General features: G+C 48.5%; 1 protein-coding gene across 30 annotated transcripts in view; it reads right to left on the bottom strand.

The window, feature by feature from the left end:
• Positions 1-22,501, bottom strand: part of NRCAM (neuronal cell adhesion molecule) — a 250,160-nt gene that overhangs the window by 47,541 nt on the left and 180,118 nt on the right. For all 30 annotated transcript variants that reach the window (XR_016441757.1, XM_090042304.1, XM_090042305.1 and 27 more), the window contains 5 exons: positions 21,362-21,463; positions 3,772-3,969; positions 3,599-3,669; positions 1,783-2,008; positions 1,388-1,503 (listed from right to left, as the gene is read on the bottom strand). Coding sequence is in view for 29 of the 30 variants with exons in the window: in XM_090042304.1 (XP_089898430.1) it covers positions 1,388-1,503; positions 1,783-2,008; positions 3,599-3,669; positions 3,772-3,969; positions 21,362-21,463 (713 nt within the window). In the remaining variant the exon portion in view is untranslated. The remainder of the gene's footprint in view (positions 1-1,387; positions 1,504-1,782; positions 2,009-3,598; positions 3,670-3,771; positions 3,970-21,361; positions 21,464-22,501) is intronic.

The following is a 22,501-nucleotide window of genomic DNA, read 5'->3' as shown; positions in this document are numbered from 1 at the left end:
ACTACAGCTTGCTTTACTGACTGGCTTTTAGTCTTGTGACACTTGTGCCCAATCTCCCCAGCAACTCATGTATACATCCCTAACATGATAATACACATTAGCTAACCCCAGGCTTTGAAATCCATGATGACATTATTATAGGACACTTGAATTTGGTACTAGTATGGTATTAATATTTTTGATAAAAGATCATGAATTTGCTTTGAGAATTATAAAAATAACTATGACATTTGAAATACAGTCTGTACATTCTGTATCTGTGAAATAGTTATGGGTGCAGTAGTCAGATGCAACTGTTATGCACCAGAATAAAATGTTACAAAGTAACAGTTACTTCTGCATGCTCCTTTGATGAAAAAAAGTATAGAAAAAAACAATCATGGCAACCTTAACCTTTAACCCCATTTCCTCCAGAATTAAAATTACAGTAATGTAGTTAACTTGTATCACTGTACAAAGAGAGAGAACACCTTCTTTCTTACTTTCTTTCTTTTACCACACTACATTCCCTGAGGCCAGCCAAGAGCAACCTCCTGCAAGTACCATCAAGTCTGCATGGCAAAAAAAATGTGGGCGGTCATTCTTGCCAGTGCTCCCCAGATCTGGAACTCCCTCCCTCTCAAGGATCCTCTTGCAAGTCTGAGCCCTGGCATCTTTCAGAAGTGCTCTGAGAACTTCCTATCTGGGCAGGCACTAGGCAAATAAATCCAAGCAACAATATTGCTTGATGGGTCACTGTTTTATATTCATATTCTAGTACCCTTTTAAGTTGTTTTCTTCTTTTGTTGCTTACTTTTCTCTTGTTGCTCTCCTGTTTTAAAAGTTATTCTATTTTCTTACCACAAGCTACCCTGAGACTTTGCTGGAACGAGCCATACAAATTGCAATAATAAATAAATAAAAAGGAATAACATAGTGCAGGGGGCAGAAACATTTTTGGGTAGTGCCAAAAACACCTCGACATGTAAGATGTTGGCATACTAGGGACAGACAGCAGGGGATCCTTGTTGTGGCAGTGCAGCTCCAGCCCCTTCCCCAAGGTGTGCATGCCAAACAAAATGCCTCTGTGCACCACACACTGGCACCTGTGCTCAGGGTAGCCTACCGCTGGCATAGTGGAAACAGTATGACTGTGTTAGTGTGGTGTGTAACCTAGTCTGATATACCCTGTTCTCAGAATTATTAATCAGCTCAGCTGCAGTGCCACATATTAACTATACTGTTGCTGTTATCAAGTATACTCTGTCTATTGGTCACCCTCACCACTTATGGTGGTGTTGAGAAACAACTTTTTTACTACATCAGTTGCTTTTCACAACCAGACACCTACTTCAATAGCATTTTACTTATAAAAAGAAGGGTTAAAATAGCTTCTGTAATTACTTACTCTGTATCCTTGAAGGTGCCCTCGGACTGTTTTTAGGGGAACTGGGTCCCAATGCACCTTTGCTAGTGTGCTGTTAATAACATGGACCTGCACATTGTTGGGAGCAACCATTGGTACTGTGGGGAGAGATGCAACAAAACCCTGGTCAGAATTAGAGGATACAAGTCGCACTTTGAGATCTACTTAATTTGACAACTTCATGTCAAAAGGGGGCTTCAAGACTACCAAGGTATATGAAGGCTTTTACTATTTTCAAGAGGTATGGACTGATCAATCTATGCTTAGTACAGAAACAAGAAAAATTCTCCTCTAACCCACACATTTTTAACGATGTTTAAATTCTACTGAGACTTGAGCTTTTTAATTAATACACAGTGTTAATCTATGAAACTTACAGTCTTCTCCAGAATGTCCAATCACCTCTGATGGCTCTGGCGCATATCCCAGATCATTTAAAGACTGTACTTTTATCTCATATGGAACAAAGGTTGGTGTACCAGACACAATATATTTAGAAACATTTGCAACAATAACAGAAGTCCACTCATCATCAGCATCTTTCTGACGCCAACTGACTTTGTATTGGAGCCCTGGTCCATTGGACTGAAAACCTTTTAAAGGCTAAAATTAAAAAAAAGAAAGAAAGTTAGTATTTCAAAATTGTTCTACAACACTTGTAAAGAAGATAGATCCAGGGTCATAAGAAACCTCTGGATCTGTAATGAAAAGGCAATGTAATTTACCACTGCATTTACTCAGTTTTATGCCAGTGTTACACTACTGAAATTTCCAAGGTAGACTTCTATTTCATTTAAGCTTATGTGAGTCACTAGTTTATCAAACAGATGCAATGTCCCATATTTTGAAAAGCAGAGAGCCTAACACCGATTTTTTTAGTCAGAAAATTTAACAGTGCTCCTGCATTCTTGATGACAGTACTTATTTGAAGCTGAAGAAAGCTATTATAAAAAGCCGATGGGAAGCTGATTTTACAAAATAGTACTGTTAGGGATCTGAGTTTTGCAACAGAACAAGAATTCCTGTCACAAGAATGATGGTAATATGATGCCATGAGCAGAAGGCATAGTGATCATTTGTTTATAATAAAGCTAAATGAAGTGTTATGATTTAAATCTGAACCTATTTGAAAATTATGACCCTAGTAGATCCAGACCAATACATACCTATTTAAATCTTATAATAATGCATGTAAACACTTTGGACATAATAAGTTAATAAGTCAATAGTATGATAGAGAAACTAATAATCAACCATGGTCCCTTCAAAATCTCTCTCATTGTGACAGTTTATTCTCATTCCCCGCCCCCTGCTACAGCTGCATATAGACATTCATTTCTACTGGAAGAAATTTCTTCTGGTAGAAAAATAGCTGAGGAGCTGGACAGACATTCCCTCAGCCCCAAGGTTCAAGAGTTTCACAGACAAGCTCCAACTAGGAATCACTATAGAGCTGCTCCTGCCACCCCTGCCCTTAGGGGACCTTGCTAATTGACAGCCTGCCTGTTCCCCTGCCTGGGAAAGGGATGGGCTGTCAACTGCCATTTGCTAGTTACTGAAAAGCAGCAGTACATACAGCCCTGGGAGGGCACTCACCCTGGGAAAATGCTCTTCCATCCCACCATTCAACTCATTGGCAGGAGTGAGGCATTCTCTTAAGGTGGAAACCCTCCCAGTTCTCCCCAGAAGGAGAATGGTCCTTGATCCTTGCACACCTCTGGGCTGCTCTGAAGGATTGCAGGGAGGGTGTGCATATGTGGGAATTCAGACACTGTGGCAAAGGCATAGCAGCCTGCCTCACCCCACAATTTTCCAAGCTGGTCCTGAGCAGTGCAGTAGGATTGCAATTAATAATCCAGCAGCTGGAAGCAGAACTTGGGAAAAACCTTGTCAGCATGGGTCCTGCGCCTGACTCCACCTGGCTTCTCTGTTACCCAGCAGAATGGTGGGGTGGTGATTTAATAGTTGGTGACTGGAAGCAGGGTCCTCGAATCCTACTCCCAAGCCTGTACCCTTGTGGTGATTTTCCCAGTAGAAATTGAATGTCTGTACCTGATCCACATCACAAGCAGCAAAAGCCTGGACAACATAACAGATTTCTGTTTAATCTCAAATACACTCCAACCATGGCTTTATTTAGTTTATTCATTGTTACATCTCTAGACAATGGTACTTAGAGGCTAAAAACCTTACCTCCCAGGTAATCACCAAGTTATCAGGTTCCGAGCCAATCCCTTGAATGCCAGAAGGATTTTCATCTGGGTCTAGAAGTTAAATATTTCCATATGAATATTCTTTGAATTCTGGATAATTCAAAGCCATCTAAAGAATAAAATGATTACTGATAAATTATAATATTTACTTACTTGCAGCTTTTGTCAGGTATTGTTCAGACGGTTCGCTTGGCTGACTTCTACCAATCTCATTGACAGCTACAACTCGAAATGAATAGTTAACATATGGCGATAGCTTTAATTGTGCAGTTGTCTGAGTTCCAGGAACTTCCGTCTGGTAATGCCATACCCCTGGTTCATGCATTACATCTTCATATTCAATGACAAAATCTACCAACAACAATTAAATTATGTCAAAACTGTAATCTTTCCCCAGGCAACAGAGCAACAGGATAATTTGTGGATGAAATTCTCTGAAGGCAGTAATACATTTTTATTAACCCCCACTTCCAACCCCCTCCCCAAAATTAAATAAGAGAGCCTAACAAAAACCAGTATCTCAAGCATGGTTCTCAAATCAGCCCATGCAGAGAAATGTAAAGGTCACTTTATATTTTTATTTGGCATACCTATTAATGGCATATAAATAATTATTTATAGATTCTTATTGATACAGTATTATATCATATTAACATGCTTTTATTGTGACTGTTTCTGGTGCTCGAATATCAGTGCAGTAGCACCTTAGAAACATCATAGTAATAAAAATCTTCAGGCGTAACAGAAAAGGCAAAGAGACTCCTGTCTGCTGTCATGAACATGGAACCTGCCTGGTTTGAGCCATTTATAGGTGTGTAGGATAAAGGAAAGGTCTGAAGCAAAGGGTGGAAATGTTTTCCACCCAGGGGCCAGAATGACCCAGCTCAGATCTGAGGCAGACCAGCACTAGGATCTGGCCACTATGTCCTATTCCCCCCTCCACACAGCTACAGCCCACAAGCAAAGCTCCCTGTTGCCACATGTCATGGAAACCATCATGTCTCCACATCCAAAGCTCCAAGGGCTAGATATGGCACATGGACCATACGTTGCTGACTCCTGGTCTAAAGCATTTTGCCTCATATTTGTCTTTAATTTTTATGTTACCTGAAGTCAGTGAACTTTCAAATGACTATCTGTTGTCTGACAATGTTTTACATAACTCTAGTTAAATTTTGGGATAAAGGCCAGTATGTGGCTCAGACTATGACTACTTTGCACTACTGAAACAGTGCAAAAGGTCTCATATGCTATTCCCCTTGGGGAAGTGAGTACTGCCCTTTATAAGGAAATGTCTGACTACTGGTATCCAGCAGAGCTGCTATCACTGTCAAACCTGTATGGAAGGGGTATATCACAGGCACAGAGAAAAGGAAAAATGGTATTTTGATGATGAGTGACTGCCATAAGGATCCCATTGGTCTGTTACAGGTGGTATAAAGATGCCCTCAAGTATTAGCCCTAACCATTTAGAGAGACTGATAAAACAGAAAGTCAGCCACCTTAACATCCACCCTCATGTGCTATATGAAACAGAGCCCCACAGGAACTAGGGACTGAGACAAGAAATGTCCAAATAAGAGAAAATGGTGATTAGGAACAGTCAGCATGGATTCACCAGGGACAAGTCATGCTGGACTTGCTTGATTGCATTCTATGACAAAGTGACTGGCTCTGTGGAGGGGAGACCAGTGGATGTGATGTACCTTGATTTTAGCAAGGCTTTTGATAGTCTCCCACAAAATTCTCTCAGGCAAGCAAAGGAAGTATGGACTGGATGAATGGATTGTAAAGTGAATAGAAAACTGGTTGGAGCATCGGGCTCTGAGAGTAGTAATCAATGGCTCAATGTCTAGCTGACATCTGGTACCCAGTGGAGTGCCTCATGGGTCATTTTTGTTCAAGGTCTTCATGAAAGACGTGGAAGATAGCATACAGTGCACCTGCATCCTCAGTAAGTTTGCAGATGACACCAAGCAGGGGGGGGAGTAGTAGATATGCTGGAGGGTAGAGCTAGGATTCAGATCTAGACAAATTGCAGGATTGGACCAAAAGGAATCTCATCAGGTTCAACAAGGAGAAGTGCAAATTCCTGCACTTAGCACGGAACAATCCCATGCACCACTACAGGCTGGGAGCTGACTGGCTGGGCATCAGCTTTGCAGAAAAGGACCTGGGGTTTACAGTGAACAAAAAGCTGAATATAAGCCAGTAGTGTGCCCTTGTTGCCAAGAAGGCCAAAGGCGTACTGGGCTGCACCGGTAGGTGTCTTGCCAGTAGGTCAAAGGAAGTGATTATCCCCCTCTATTCAGCACTGGTAAGGCCACATCTGGAGTACTGTGTTCAGTTTTGAGTCCCCCACAACAGAAAGGATGTAGATAAATTGGAGAGAGTCCAGCAGAGGGCAACAAAAATGGTGAGGGGGCTGGGGGACATCACTTATGAGGAAAGACTGAAGGAACTGGACTTATTTATGCTAGAGAAGAGGAGACAGAGAGGATTTAATAGCAGCCTTCAACTACCTGAAGGGAAGGTTGAAAGAGAATGGAGCTAGACCAGGGGTGTGCAAAATATGGCCTGTGGGCAGAATCTGGCCCATGAGGCCATTCTATCCAGCCTGCAGGGCCCCTAAAAAATTTAGACAATTAATATTTATCTGCCAAAAATGATAGGAGCTAGGGGGCAGCAGGACCCAGGGGAAGCCCTGGTGGGCTCCTGCAACAGCAGGGCCCACCCTGTCACGCCCCCCCAGCCAGAAGCCACAGCTGGTCTGGGACTATGTGGCTGCACCAGCATCAGAAACTCAGGTAAGGGTGGGGGGTAGGGAGGGGGAAGGGCAGGTAAGCAGCCTAGGGAAAAGCAGCCCAGGGAAAAGTGGCCCTTCCCCCGTCCCATGACCCGCGCTCCCTGTTGCAGTTGCTCGCAGCCAGCGTGGGGCTGTCCTGAGCAAGGAGAGGCAGCCCCATGTGGGCTGCGAGCAGGTGCATCATGGGGCACCGGGCACAGGACAGGCGAGGGGCCACTTTTCACTGCACCCAGCACCAGCTTGTAATCCGCCCCTTCAGCCAGCCTGGGCCCCACGTTAGCCTTGCCTGTTGGAGCTGCGCCACGGTGGGAGCAGCTGCTCAGTGGGGAGGAAAGTGACCCCCCTGCTTGCCACGCTGGACAGTGTTTGCCATCGCCGCCTCTGTGCTGGCCAGCACATGAGCTCTGGGCAGGTGGCAGCAGCAAACACTACACCGGCGTGGCAAGCAGAGGCGCTGCTTTCCTCCATGCTGAGCAGCTGCTCCCGCCCCAATGGGTAAGCCCGAAGCCAACGTAGGGCCCAGGCTGGCAGCAAGGGTAGGTTCCAAGCTGGCGCTGAGTGAAGGGAAAAGTGGCCCCTCGCCTGCCCCATGGCCGGCGCCCTGCACTGCAGCCACTCGCAGCCCACATGGGGCTACCTGTGCCTGCTCAGGGCAGCCTCGCGCTGCAGCAGGGAGCACTGGCCATGGGGTGGAGGGGCCCCTTTTCCTCATGCTCAGCACCAGTGAGCAGGGGGTCAGGGCTGCATGCTGCCCCCTTCCTGTAGCATAGGGCTGGGGGGCACTGAGAGTGAGTGGGTTCACGGGGCCTGCACCACTGTGTCCCACGGCCAAAACCAGCAGGACCCAGAGCAGGGCAGCAGGGTAGAGGGTCCTGGCCGACAGGGGCTCTATGGAGCCGGGCCAGCTCTCCCCTCTCCCTGCTAGTGTAGCCCAGCCTGGCTCCACAGACCCCTGCCAGCCTGTGCGCTGCTCTGGGCCCCACCAGTGCTGGCCCTGGGACATTGGTCCCAAGACATTGGGACATTGGTCCCAAGATGGTGTCCAGGAGACAGGGCACCTGTGAAGGGGTGGGACTACCCATGCGGCCTTCAACAGCTTGTCAAAACTGGATAAGCAGCCCTAAGCCCAAAATAATTGTCCGTCCCTGAGCTAGACTGTTCTCAGTGGTGGCAGATGACAGAACAAGAACCAATTTGGAGGTCAGGAGCAGGGGGGAGAAGAGGGACACAGGCGCACGTGTGTCCTTCCCACACGTGTGCCTCCTTTCTGGACCCGGAGCGGAGGAGAGTGCAGCAGTAGCAGCGGCGGCGGCGAGCGGAGCAGCTGAGGGGGCAGCAGCAGCTGATCCCCCTAAGGTAAGTGGGGCTGAGGGACTGAGGGGCCGGTGCAGCTGAGCCGGATCCGGAGGGGAAGCCCCCCGGGTCCCTCTTAGCCGAGCCGGTAGGGAGCCACGCTCCCGAGCCGCGCGAACAGAGCGCGCAAACAGGTGAGGGCTAGGGGGTTGTCCCCCAAGCCAGGGAGTGCCCCCCGGGACTAGCCTAGGGGAGCAGGCTCCAGTCTCACCAGATCCCCCCAGTGGGGGTGCTCAGGGGGCGGGATCATTGACAGGCACTTCCGGTGACACCGGAGCGCCTGATTGGTGGGTAAGGCAGCGGCGGGTAATTCAAACCGCCTCCTTTATAAACGGCGGTTTGACGTAGCTTCCGCCACTTGGAGGTCAGGAGCAGGGGGGAGAAGAGGGACACAGGCGCACGTGTGTCCTTCCCACATGTGTGCCTCCTTTCTGGACCCGGAGCGGAGGAGAGTGCAGCAGTAGCAGCGGCGGCGGCGAGCGGAGCAGCTGAGGGGGCAGCAGCAGCTGATCCCCCTAAGGTAAGTGGGGCTGAGGGACTGAGGGGCCGGCGCAGCTGAGCCGGATCCGGAGGGGAAGCCCCCCGGGTCCCTCTTAGCCGAGCCGGTAGGGAGCCGCGCTCCTGAGCCGCGCAAACAGGCGCGGTCTGTAAGAGCGTGCCGGCGTTTGCGGCGGCGTTCGCGCCGGCGGGCGAGCAGGCAGGGCCCAGAGGCTGACCCCTGCTCTGCTAGTAAGGGCAGCAACTCCTGCGATGGTGTCGACACAGAGTTCTGCCAGGGCCCCTGCCCGGGGGGCGCGGCCTTCCCGGGGCTTGTCCGAGGCCTCCACCCAGACAGAGCCCTCGGGGGGGCTGCCGTCCTCCAACCCCCTGGCCTGCGGGAACTGCCCGGCAAGGTCTGGGGGGGCAGGGACTGGGGACTCCTGCACCTGTCCTGTAGATATCCGCCTTAGGACCCTGGAGGAGCGGGTGCAGGAGCTCCTGGAGGAGGTTAGCAGGCTGAGGGGAATCCGTGAGGCAGAGGAGGAAATTGATAGGTATTTTCTTTCTCTGCAGGGTGGTACGACAGAGGAGAGGGCAGCCCGGGATGAGCCCTCCACTGCTGAGTGGCAGACGGTCTCCCGCGCCAGGGCTATTAACCATGTTGCGGCACCAGTTTCTCCTGTCCATCTGGAGAACAGATATGAGGTCCTGGCAGCCCTGGAGGAGGAGGAAGCAGTGGAAGATTCCAGGGAGGAGACTTTGTGCACACAATGTCCTGTGCGGGCGGCGGGAGTCAAGAGGCCTAAGAGGAGGAAGCGTCGCGTCATCGTGATTGGTGACTCCATCCTGAGAGGTACGGAGGGCCCCATCTGTCGCCAGGATCCCTCAGCACGTGAGGTCTACTGCCTGCCCGGAGCGAAGATTCAGGATGTGAAGGGAATGCTCCAGTCCATCATCCAGCCCACCGATTATTACCCCATGGTCCTTGTCCATGTGGGTACTAACGATGCGGCCAGGAGAGCCCCTGATCGCCTGATGGAGGACTACCATGCTCTGGGAGGCGTGCTGAGGGAGATGGGCGCACAGGCGGTCTTCTCTTCCATCCTGCCAGTGAGCGGTCGAGGCAGACGTCACGAGATGTGCATAGCAGAGACCAACTGGAGGCTACAGGAATGGTGCTTCGAGGCGGGCTTTGGCTTCCTCAGCCATGACCGGCACATCGTGATGAGAGACATGCTGGGATGGGATGGGCTCCACCTTTCCCCTAAAGGTAAGCGTGTGTTCTCTTCCAGGTTGGTGAACCTCCTTCGGCGGGCTTTAAACTAGGCTCGTCGGGGGAGGGGGAAGATGAGGGCGGAGGAGACGATGAACTACCAGGCCCAGCAACAGCCAGTGAGCCCAGACCAATGGTCAAAAGGGAGAAACAGGTAAGCGATGGGGGACGGGGCATTGCTGAGACTAGGGGGTCAGCGGGCACAACCGTTGGAGGCCTCAAATGCCTCTACACGAATGCTCGAAGTATGGGGAAGAAGCAGGAGGAACTCGCCCTCCTCCTAGCTGTCACCAGCCCTGACATAGTAGGGATCGCAGAAACGTGGTGGGACTCATCGCATGACTGGGCGGTGAGTGTCAAGGGCTATAGGCTATACAGGAAGGACAGGATAGGAAGGAAAGGTGGAGGAGTAGCACTCTACATCAAGGAGGAATATACTTCCTCGTTAATTAGCAAGGGGGTAGAGGGGGGGCACTCTGAGGTGCTCTGGGTTAGAGTAAAAGGCAGTCCAGGGGAGAGAGACTTAACGGTCGGAGTCTACTATAGACCTCCCAACCAGGGAGAAGAGCTCGACCAGGAATTCTTAGGTCAGCTTACAGAGGCAGTGAGGGCTAAGGATGTGGTCATCATGGGGGACCTGAACTTCCCAGACATCTGCTGGGAGGAGCAGTCAGCCAAGTCTGATCATTCATGTCGGTTCTTAGCCAGAGTGCAGGACCTCCATCTAACCCAGGAGGTGCACAGTCCCACCAGGGGAGACGCCTTCTTGGACCTGGTGCTGGCCACGGGTGATGACCTGGTGAGGGGGCTGCGGGTGATGGGCCACCTGGGAGACAGTGATCATCGCTTGCTGGAATTCACCATCCAGCGTAAGGTGGCAAAGGGCTGCAGCAAGGCAACAGCCCTAGACTTTAGGAGGGCTGACTTCAACAAGCTAAGGAGGATCGTTGGGGAAGCGCTGAGGACCCAGAGGGGAAGGGAATCAGATGTCGAAGGTGAGTGGTTGCTCCTTAAGGAGACGATCCTCCATGCCCAAAGGGAGGTAATCCCAACAAGGGTCAAAGGGAGCAGGAGGGCACATAAACCCCCATGGCTCACTAAGAGCATCCGGGAATGTCTCCTTGCTAAAAGGGAGGCATATACCCAATGGAGAGATGGGGTCATCACCAAGAAGGACTATGTTACAGTCGCCCGAGGATGTAGGGGGGCAGTCAGGAGGGCCAAGGCAGAGTTGGAGATAGGTCTAGCTTCCCGGATTAAGGACAATAAGAAGTCCTTCTTCAAATACATAGGGGGTAAAAAGAGGGTCCCGGGTAATGTGGGGCCCCTGCAGGACACGATGGGCAACTTAGTCATCACGCCAGATGACAAAGCTAACATATTTAACGATTTCTTTGCCTCTGTCTTCCTAAGTAGGGACCAGTTCAGCCACCTCCCTGCTGGGCCCCCCTCGGGCCCCGAGAGAGACGCGCCTGGGCCAGGGGTTAGCGAGGAGTTAGTTAGGGTACTTCTGGAGAGGCTGGACGTGTTCAAGTCCGCTGGTCCGGACGATCTACACCCTAGGGTTCTACAGGAACTGGCCGAGGTCATTGCGGGACCCCTGGCGCGGCTCTATGAGCACTCGTGGTGCTCTGGCGAGGTGCCGGAGGACTGGAAGAGGGCCAATGTGGTCCCTATCTTCAAAAAGAGAAAAAAAGAGGACCCGGGAAATTACAGGCCAGTTAGTCTGACCTCAATCCCGGGTAAGCTCTTTGAAAAAATTATCCTGGCACGCATCCAGGAGGGCCTTGCGGGGGAATGCATGCTCAGGGGCAACCAACATGGGTTCATCAGTGGCAGGTCTTGTCAGACCAACCTGGTGGCCTTTTACGATCAGGTCACCAAATCATTAGACGCAGGGGTTGCTGTGGATGTAGTCTTTTTGGACTTCCGGAAGGCTTTCGACACTGTCTCTCACCCTGTCCTCATCAAAAAGCTGGGAGACTGTGGTGTCGATGCCCACACGGTCAAATGGGTCGCCAACTGGTTGGAGGGCCGCACCCAGAGGGTGGTAGTGGATGGGTTCTTCTCGACCTGGAAGGATGTGGGCAGTGGGGTTCCGCAGGGCTCGGTCCTCGGGCCCACACTGTTCAACATCTTCATCAGTGACTTGGATGACGGGGTAGAAAGCACCCTGTTCAAGTTTGCTGATGACACTAAGATGTGGGGGGATGTGGGTGCACTAGAAGGGTGCAATAGGCTACAAGCTGACCTTGACAGGTTGCAACGGTGGGCGGATGAGAATAGGATGGGGTTTAACACTGATAAGTGCAAGGTGTTGCACATGGGGAGGAAGAACCGGCACCACACTTACAGGTTGGGGAACTCCCCTCTTGCCAGCACGAAGACGGAAAAGGATCTTGGAGTCGTCATTGACTCCACGATGAACATGGGCCGGCAGTGTGGGGAGGCAGTCAAGAAGGCCAACCGTACCCTGTCATGCATCCACAGATGCATCTCGAGCAGGTCCAGGGAGGTGATCCTCCCCCTCTATGCGGCACTGGTCAGGCCGCAGCTGGAGTACTGCGTCCAGTTCTGGGCGCCACACTTCAAGAGGGACGTGGACAATATGGAAAGAGTTCAGAGGAGGGCCACTCGTATGATCAGGGGTCAGCAGGGCAGGCCTTATGAGGAGAGGCTACGGGACCTGAACCTGTTTAGCCTCCACAAGAGAAGGTTAAGGGGGGACCTTGTGGCCTGCTACAAACTGGTCAGGGGGGATCAGCAGGTATTGGGGGAGTCCCTGTTCCCCCGTGCGCTGCCAGGAGTGACCAGGAATAACGGTCACAAACTGGCGGAGGGTAAGTTTAGATTAGATATTAGGAGGCGCTACTTCACAGTCAGGGCGGCTAGGGCCTGGAACCAGCTTCCAGGGGAAGTGGTGCAGGCTCCTAGCCTGGGGATTTTTAAAAGGAAGTTAGATGAGCACCTTGCCGGGGTCATCTGACCCCGGTGCTCTTTCCTGCTAAGGCAGGGGGTCGGACTAGATGATCTACCTAGGTCCCTTCCGACTCTAGCTACTATGAAACTATGAAACTATGAAGTCTCAAGTTGCAGCAAGGAAAGTTTAGGTTAGGTATTAGGAAGAATTTTCTCATTATGAGGGTAGTAAAACACTGGAACAGGTTACCTGGAGAGGTAGTAGAAGCTCCATCCTTGGACGTTTTCAATGACCTCCTGAGGTCCCTTCCAACCCTAACTTTCCATGATTTTATGATTTGGAGGTTATTGTTATTAATATAGTGGTGATGCCTAAAAACATGGAGCCATTGCCTGACAGAATTGATAGACTAAAGACAGACAATCAAATAGAGAGCAAATGAGAGTGAGTGGACGTGGAAGACGGCATGCAACGTGCATGGCAGGGACCAACTGGTGGCTTTGGGAATACTGTCTCGAGGCAGGCTTTGGCTTCCTCGACAATGACCAGCACAACATGACAAGAGACATGCTTGGATGTGATGGGCTCCACCTTTCCCCTAAAGGTAAGCATGTGTTTTCTTCTAGGTTGGCGGATCTCCTCCAGCGGGCTTTAAACTAGGCTCGCTGGGGGAAGGGGAAGACGAGGGTGGAGGAAACATTGGACTGCCAAACCAAGCAACACCTACAAGTACAGCCCAGCCTAGGCTGACGAGCGGAACATATACACAGGTAAGTGACAGAGGCCAAGGTAATGCTGAGATTAGGGGGCCAGTGCACACATCCTCAGGAGGCCTCAAATGCCTCTACACAAACGCTCATAGTATGGGAAACAAGCAGGAGGAACTTACCCTCCTGCTAGCTGACACCAACCCAGACATAGTGGGGATCACTGAAACGTGATGGGACCCAACGCATGACTGGGCTATAGGCTATACAGGAGGGACAGGACAGGGAGGAAAGGTGGGGGCATGGCTCTCTACATTATGGAGGAATACACATCCTCGTCAATTAGCAAAGTATCAGAGGAGGGGCACTTTGAAGTGCTCTGGGTTAGAATACAAGGCAGTTGAGGGGAAAGAGACTTAATGGTGGGGGTCTACTACAGACCACCCAAACAAGGGGAAGAGCTAGACCAGGAATTCTTAACTCAGCTCACGGAGGTAGTTAGGTCAAAGGACGTGGTCATCATGGGTGACCTGAACTTTCCAGACATCTGCTGGGAAGAGCAGTCAGCCAGGTCTCACCGCTCACATAGCTTCCTAGGGCGAAATACAGGACCTCCATCTAACCCAGGAGATGCACAGCCCCACCAAGGGAGACACCTTGTTGGACTTGGTGCTGGCCATGGGTGACAACCTGGTGAGGGGGCTGTGGGTGCTCGACCACTTGGGCGACAGTGATCATCGCCTGCTGGAATTCACCATCCAGCGCAAGGTGGCAAAGCCCACAGCAAGGCAGCAGCCCTAGATTTCAGGAGGGTGGACTTCAATGAGCTACGAAGAATAGTCAGGGAAACACTGAGGTCCTGGAGGGGAGGGGAGCTAGGTGTCCAAGAACAGTGGTTGCTCCTTAAGGAGACGATCCTCCAAGCCCAAAGGGAGGTAATCCCAACACGGATCAAAGGGGGCAGGAGGGTGCGAAAGCCCCCATGGCTCACCAAAAGCATCTGGGAATGTCTCCTAGCTAAAAGGGAGGCGCACAGCCAATGACAGGGAGGGGCCATCACCAGGGAGGATTGTACTGTGGTTGCTCGGGGATGCAGGGGGGCAGTCAGGAAGGCCAAGGTGAAGATGGAACTGGGACTAGCTTCCCGGATCAAGGACAACAGGAAGTCCGTTTTTAAATACATAGGGGGCAAAAAGAAGGTATCGGGTAATGTGGGGACACGCTAGTACATTTGGTTGTCACACCAGATGACAAAGCCAACATATTTAACGATTTCTTTGCCTTCATTTTCCTGAGCAGGGACTGGAACAGTCACCGCCCTCTGGGCCCCCCTGAGGCGCATCTAGGCCAAGGGTTAGTGAGGAACTAGTTAGGGAACTTCTGGAAGGACTGGATGCTTTCAAATCAGCTGGTCCACCATAGAGTACTAAGGGAAATGGCTGAGGTCATTGCGGGACCCCGGCACAGCTTTACGAGCACTCGTGGTGCTCTGGTGTGGTGCCAGAGGACTGGAAGAGAGCCAATGTGGTTGCCATCTTCAAAAAGGGGAGGAAAGAGGACCCGGGAAACTATAGGCCAGTTAGTTTTACCTCAATCCTGGGCAAGCTTCACGAGAAAATTATTCTGGTGCATATCCATGAGGGGCCAGCAGGGGAGATCATGCTTTGGGGCAACCAACAAGGGTTCATTAGTGGCAGGTCCTGTCAGACTAACCTGGTGGCCTTCTATGACCAAATCACCAAATCCTTAGATGCAGGGGTAGCAGTGGAAATAATCTTCCTGGACTTTCGGAAGGCCTTCTCACCCCATTCTCATTAAGAAACTGGGGGACTGTGGTGTCGACACCCACACAGCCAAATGGGTCACTAACTGGCTGGAGGGCCGCACCCAGAGAGTAGTGGTGGATGGGTCATTTTGAACCTGGAGGGATGTGGGCAGTGGGGTTCTGGAGGACTTGGTCCTTGGGCCCACACTGTTCAACATCTTCATCAGTGACTTGGACGAGGGGGTAAAAAGCACCCTGTTCAAATTTGCTGATGACACTAAGATGTGGGGGGATGTGGACACACTAGAAGGGAGGAATAGGCTGCAATCAGACCTAGACAGGTTACAGGGGTGGGCAGATGTGAATAGGATGGGATTCAACACCGACAAGTGCAAGGTGATGCACCTGGGGAGGAAAAACCGGCACCACACCTACAGGCTGGGGAACTCCCTTCTCATCAGTACAGAGGCAGAAAAGGATCTTGGAGTCATCATTGATGCCAAGATGAACATGGGCTGGCAGTGTGGAGAGGCAGTCAGGAAGGCCAACCACACCTTGTCATGCATCCACAAATACATCTCGAGCAGGTCCAGGGAGGGGATACTCGCCCTCTACGTGGCACTGGTCAGACTGCAGCTGGAGTACTGTGTCCAGTTCTGGGCGCCGCACTTCAAGAGGGATGTGGACAACATGGAGAGGGTCTAGAGGAGGGCCAACCACATGATCAGGGGGCAGCAGGGCAGGCCCTACGAGGAGAGGCTACGGGACCTGAACCTGTTCAGCCTCAACAAAAGAAGGCTGAGGGGGGATCTAGTGGCCTGTTACAAACTGCTCAGGGGGGACCAGCAGGCACTGGGGAAGTCCCTGTTCCCCCGAGCACTGCCAGGAGTGACCAGGAATAACGGTCACAAGCTGGCAGAGGGTAGATTTAGGCTAGATATCAGGAGGCGCTACTTCACAGTCAGGGTGGCTAGGATCTGGAACCAACTTCCAAGTGAAGTGGTGCTGGCTCCTACCCTGGGGGTCTTTAAGAGGAGGCTAGATGTATACCTTGCTGGGGTTGTTTGACCCCAGTACTCTTTCCTGCCATGGCAGGGGGTCATACTCGATGATCTGCTCAGATCCCTTCCGACCCTAGAAACTATGAAACTATGAGAGAAACCTGGGGTAATGACTTGTACACAGCTTCTAGTTACATGGCTGGCTTTATTATTGTTTTCTTTATATTACAAAGATAGTATCAGGAATACTTGGGAGCAATTCAGGACAAAAGTTGGGGCCAAGGTGGGATTCTGGAGAAAAGAAAGGGAAAGGAAAAATGAAGAAGAGGGAGTTCAAATGAGAAGGACACCAGCTGGAGGAGGAGGATGGAAAGCACTTCGGACACAAAAAAGGTAGCTAGACTACTGAAGTTGTGCAGTGGAAAGAGCAGAGCAAGGAAAAAGCTGATCGACACTCTATGACATCAGAATATGTTATGTTTATATCCAGAGGTAGTGAAGGGTAATATCATGATGCCTCGGAGGATATTGCTGTTGAACCCTATGTGGAATAGTAGAAAAGGTATAGAGACAGGCAACAAAGATGGTCAGGAACATGGAGAGGCTCCCTTAGTATTAGGAGAGACTAAATAGGCTAGAACTTTTCAGCTTATAGACAAGACAACAGAGATGGAATAGGATAGTGATATATACAATCATGAATGGCATGGAGGAAGTAAATAAGGATTTTGCATTTGCTGCCTTACAATACTAAAATTAAGGGTTATACTCTGAAATTATTAGGAAGCAGTTTTAGAATAAAAATAAAGATGTTATTTTTCATCAGGTGTGTAATTTACTTGCAGAGCTGAATACTAAAAGATGTTATAAACGATAATAACTAAACCAGGTTCAAAAGAACACTGGAGAAATTAAGGCAGGGTAGGTCCATTATGGTAGTAAACACTGTAGTTAGGGATGCAACCTATAAATTAAGGCTTCACAGGCCTCTGAATACTGTAAGGGAAGAGGGGCAGGGGACTGATCAGTGTTTATAGGCCTTGCATATATATACTATGCCCCTTAACATCCACTTTTTGCCATTGTGAGATACTGGATACAGAGTTAGATGGACCTGTGGTCTGACTGATTACTGCACTTTTTACAGTCTTATACTGCATTCCATAAAGGTTGCTCCAAAATGCTACTGTTCCCTTTCTGGAAGTAGAGAGTGGAGGCCTTTGGGCTTGTAGCTCTGCTGCTTTCTTTTTGATTCAGGTGCTGGGATAGGGGGAGGACTGGAAACCTCTAATATATTCCTTTGTCCTTATTTTTTGTTCCTGCTAGCTAATTTATGGTTGGGAGTAGAAAGGTGTGGGGCTTTCTTAAATATGTTGTTTACTGAAACAGTCAGAATATGGTTAGGCCAAGAGTGCTCAACACCCAGCCTGTAAGTCAGATCCAACCCCCAGCATAATGTCATCCAGCCCACAGGCTCCTCACAAGTACAGGGGGAATGCTGCGGGCCATGGCCCTGCGTGTTTGATCGGGCACACAGGGCAGTGCAGGACCCAATCCCAGTGTGTGGGGCTGGGCTGAGGCAGCATGGGCCCTGGCACCCTGATTTCAGAGTGTAAGGCCAGGCAGAGGAGGCTCAGGGCCCCAATCCTGCAGCATAAGGCCAGGCGGAGGTGGTATGGGGCCCTCTTCCAGCACAGAGCCAGATCCTGGAACACAGGGCCCAATCTAGCCGTGCACTGCCTCCCATGCCATTGATCTGCCTACAGGGCCAGAACGTGGAGCACCACTGTACTATACTGAAAACTGGCAAGATTTCTCAATGTTCGTCTCAGTGTTTCAGTTTCCCTAGAAACTGGTCTGTTGCCTGTAACTCTGATACAGCAATTTCCAAAAAGCATTTTTTTTTTTTTTAACTGAGCTAGAGAAACTCTGACCTCCAAAACCAGAGTTATATAGGAACACCAACCTCTAGAAAAGATTTGCTATGAGACAATAATGGGATGATACTTATCTGTAATGAAGCAGTTTTACCTCTTTCCCATAATATGGCATAACTCATGTCTTACGTTACTAAATCCAATTTTAGTGCACAGAGTTGGAAGTATATGCAAAGAAACAGTAATTTCAACAAAAAGGTAACCAAAACTGCTGCTTTAAATATTAAATTTAAAATTATTTTAACTGGTTTTATAACTCAGACCAATTATATAAAAATAAATGTTATAAAATATACTTTAAAATTATATACAAATATAATCAATATATTATAATCATAAAGCTTTTATACAAGCTTTCTCACCTGGACCTTTTAACCTTTACCCTGGACCATTACAGTATCAGATCATGAAGAACAACATTTCATAGTCTAACTCAGGGAGTCTCAAAGACCCAATCTGTGGGATGGATATGGCTCATAGAGCTGTGTCACGTGGCTCACAGAGACAGAAGTTTGGCAATGGGGCAAATGGCAGCAGTGTTAGTTGCTGCAGTTCCTATGGCTGTGGCAGTCACCCGCTGCTCATCCAGCCACCAAATTTCCAAGTCCCACAGGCAACCCCACAGGTTAGACTTGGAGCTATGCCATCTGGTCTGTGGGACTCCCTGTGGGCTGGAAATTTGGTGGCAGGACAAATCACAGCAATTAATACTGATGATCTTCACCTCGCTGCAAAATTTCTGGCCCACTCGGCAGCCCTGTGAGCTAGATGACACAGTTCTGTGCTCTAGATATGGCCTCTGGACCAGCTAGCTCTGTGCTACTTATCAAACTCATGAGGTGGGGAGAAGTTGATGCTCCCTGTTCTAGCTTATTTTTCCATGTGTATTTACAGATTTCCCTCGCTTTATGCTGCACGTGTGTACCTGGAAAATGGAACATAACCCAATTTTGCATAAAGGAAACCCACTTTATAATGTAACAAATAGGGATATGTCCCAAGACCTCAACTGTACTAACCCCCAAACCCATTTCTACCACTTTTATAAGACAATTTTGGTACTCATCAACAGCAGACAGTATACACAAGCACAATGGCGTGAATGTTACCATGATGGGGATGGCAACTACAGAAACATGTCGCAGACAATGAGTGAGGAGCACAGATCCACAGAGGAGACTGTATTTTGGTGTGTGTCACTCCCACAATGCACTGCACAAAGCAGCTGACTGCAGGCTTCCACCACGCCAAATGCATGCGTGAATTTACCTTGCATATAACAAATTTTTGGTATAAAAGGGGTCAATGCGTAAGAGCAAATTCGCACATACAGAACCTGCACAAAGTGAGGGGAATCTCTTCTGTACTACTCATGATTCCTGTTAAAACAGGTGTTAGCTGCTGGTCTACTGACTTAATAAATATATAAATTACATTAATAGGTCCACAGTGAATAGCAATAAAAACCACAGCTGCTGCTTCCAGTAATAATGAAGATTAAGTCACTTTGTCAGAATAAAACAACAGAAAATCAGGAGGAAAAAATAAATTCTAAAGTAAACAACAGCATTTCACATCAGGCTCTGACTTGGGCTATGAGTTTGGCCGAGGGAAGAGAACTTCAAAGACTGATGGTAGCCAATTCAGAAAGCTCCATCTTATTACGAGATAATTAGCATAAGCTTCTGTGCTCTTCTATATTGTCATAATGATTTATAACGGTATTTCTCAGATCAGTGCCATAGCAAGAGGGGGCAAGTGGGGCGACCACCCTGGGCACCGAAGTGAAGGGGCGCCAAGAGGCTCTGCCCAGGCAAGGCAGGCCGTGAGACGGAGCCATGAGCCCCCCAGATCTGTGCATGGGGTGAGGACAGGCTGCTACTGTGTACTTTGCCCCAGGCACCAAACTTCCTTGCCATCGCACTGTCTTAGAGAACACAATAGCAAATTACAGGTGACTTCATGATAATTCAAGGGAGTTGGTCGGTTCAGTAAGTGAACTTAGTGAACACCAGTTGGCAGTGACAGTAAGTTTCTTTCCTCCTGCTCTGCCACTATTTTTACATGTAACACATTTAGAAGAGTTAGCTGAAGTCTAGGTTGTTGTTTTTTTTTAAAGTAAGTTGGCTAACCCTCAGTTCAAGAAACTCTTTAATCCATTATGAAGCAGGAAGTTCTGAGGTAAGTTCAATAGATAACTTAAATGTATTTGTTCTGGTCTGCTCCTACAGAGCCTGTGGCAAAGAAAACATTCTTGCCGGAAGTTGAGCACTAAATGATGTAGCCCACCACTTCACCACTGTCTTTTTCTGCTCTATCACAGGCCATTTATTAAATGCAGGGACCTGCAGGAATGATCTAGAGCAGAGGTGGGCCAAGACAGGCCCATGGGTTATATTTGGCTTGCAGTGGACTCCATTTCCCAGCAGTCCCTGTGGCAGCAGCTCCTTCTGGCTGCCACTGCTGGACCCAGGCCTGGTGCATGAGTACCCTGACCCATCCACCTGCCATCGACCACATGGGCAGGGCACACAGCCAGGTGACTGGGATGGGGCTGCAGCTGAAAGTAAGACAGCAGGATGGGGATGGGGAAACCCTGTGATCCTGGGGCAGTGACAGTGCAGGGACAAGGCAGAGCTGCAATCTGCTGCCCACTTGCTTGCCACGAGCATGGCTTCCATGGGCAGGGACATATAGGGAGTGGATCGAGGCTCTACCCTGGCCCAGACCCTGTGCCATCATTGCCAAAAGATTCCAGTCCCAGCTCCAGAGCGGCTCCCCCTGAAGCCATGTGCCCTGCCCATGCTGCTCCTGGCTGATCTCCATGGAGACCCCAGCACCATGGAGCCATGACAGAGCTGGGCTGGACTGGGGAAGAGCCCCAGTTCTACGCCTCTGTGCCCTCATGGCCCAGCGCTCCTGGGGTCTCCATGAAGACCAACTGAGAGCAGCATGGGCAGGGGTTGCTGGGAAATGGAGTCTCACTGCTGGCCGGATCTGCCATTTTGCCCACCCATGGTCTACCTGGAGTGTCTAGGTACCACATGACAAGGGTGGCCAATCAATCTGTATAAAAATACAAGTTACTCTGCAATGGTAACTAGGTGAAATTTAAGGGCCTAAGATAACCAGGTTAGACTACATAATACCTTCTGGTTTTACATTCTAAAAAACACTGACAAATTCTGACAGATCACAAAGTAGTCTAATGGATGAGAAGAATAAAACTATTATGTTTTATGTTTATCATTGTTTATTATTACTACACTTATAAGGCATTCATTGTTCTATTCTTTAGGCACACCTAAAAAGTGTATGCTATACCAAAACTACAAATTCCCCCAAATTCACTAATTTATAAATTCATAAATAAATAATGGCTAAATGAATCTGAAAAGTTTACATATCACTACACTACAATAAGGTATAGTTCAAAATTTATTGGAATTAGAAAAATGAAAATACTTAATTCAGTTAGAAGGAATCAGTGGACAAACATACTTGTAATGGGACTGTTGTTGTCATCTCCTGGTATCCATGAAAGCTGTATGCTTCTTTCTAGATGACCTGTCAATTCTAAATCAAAGGGTGGGTTTGGATGTGCTGCAAACCAAACAAACACACAGTAACTAAAGAAAAGAAACCAAACAGGGTTTTCTTTTTGACAATCACTCTCACATTCCAACCAAAAGTTCTCCAAAAGCTCAATACTGATCTACTGCAATTGTATAAACATGGTTTAGTGGTTATGAACATACAGCTGTAACAAAATGGATATAAAATGAAGTTGCTTGGAACTTTTCTTAATATTTGCAAAACAAGTAAGCAGTTTAAATAGGAATTCTATGACTGACTGCTATATGATATAAAAGCTAGTGTAATGACAGGCAAAGAAATATGAAATGCATGGATCATCTACATGTTTATCAGCATATTCTGTTAATAGATATAAGTAGTATAATGAATGAGTAGCAAACTACTGCATATGCAATCAAATTAATGCTAACAAATGGAAAATAAAGTGGCACAGACATTAAAGGGAAACTGTTTCAGAATTACTTCAAAACATTTCAAATACAACTTTAAAGCAGATACTCTCTGGGTAAGAAAAAATTTAGAATTTTAAATTATCCCTACGTATTTCAAGAATTTAAAAATATCAAATGAGTTGCTAAGATACAATTCTCTGCACATGTAATTATGTAGCTGTTCATTACAAAGTGATGAAAAATCACTTATCAAATAATTAATACTCTGGAATTAAAGACTAATGGATGCCTGTTCAGTCTAAAAATGCATAAGAATCAATGGGGCTTATCCAAGGACACTGCATTTACATTCAAGTTACTCATATTTTTAAATATTCAAAGCATTGGGTCCAGAAAGGTTAATGCAAGTCGAACAGTCCATTGGGTTAGCGTGGTTAAAGTATATCAGTTTAACCAACGACACATAAGGGAGTGATATGTTCTGCATTGTGTTTGGTTGCCTTGGAGTTCCCAGCCCGAGTGACCATTTATAACTGCATCTACTAGGGAACAGCCTTTAATATAGGTTCACATAGGTCTTGAATTCATGTATCCATAGCTTAAATCATTATGCCACCATTTTCATAACAGATCCATTGTGAAAACATGACAG

This window comes from Crocodylus siamensis, chromosome 4, assembly GCF_052110815.1.
Source record: "Crocodylus siamensis isolate JL-2025a chromosome 4, ASM5211081v1, whole genome shotgun sequence".
NCBI classification, from domain to species: Eukaryota; Metazoa; Chordata; order Crocodylia; family Crocodylidae; genus Crocodylus; species Crocodylus siamensis.
Note: the sequence above shows the minus strand (reverse complement) of the source record. Positions and strands in the feature narration are given on the sequence as shown.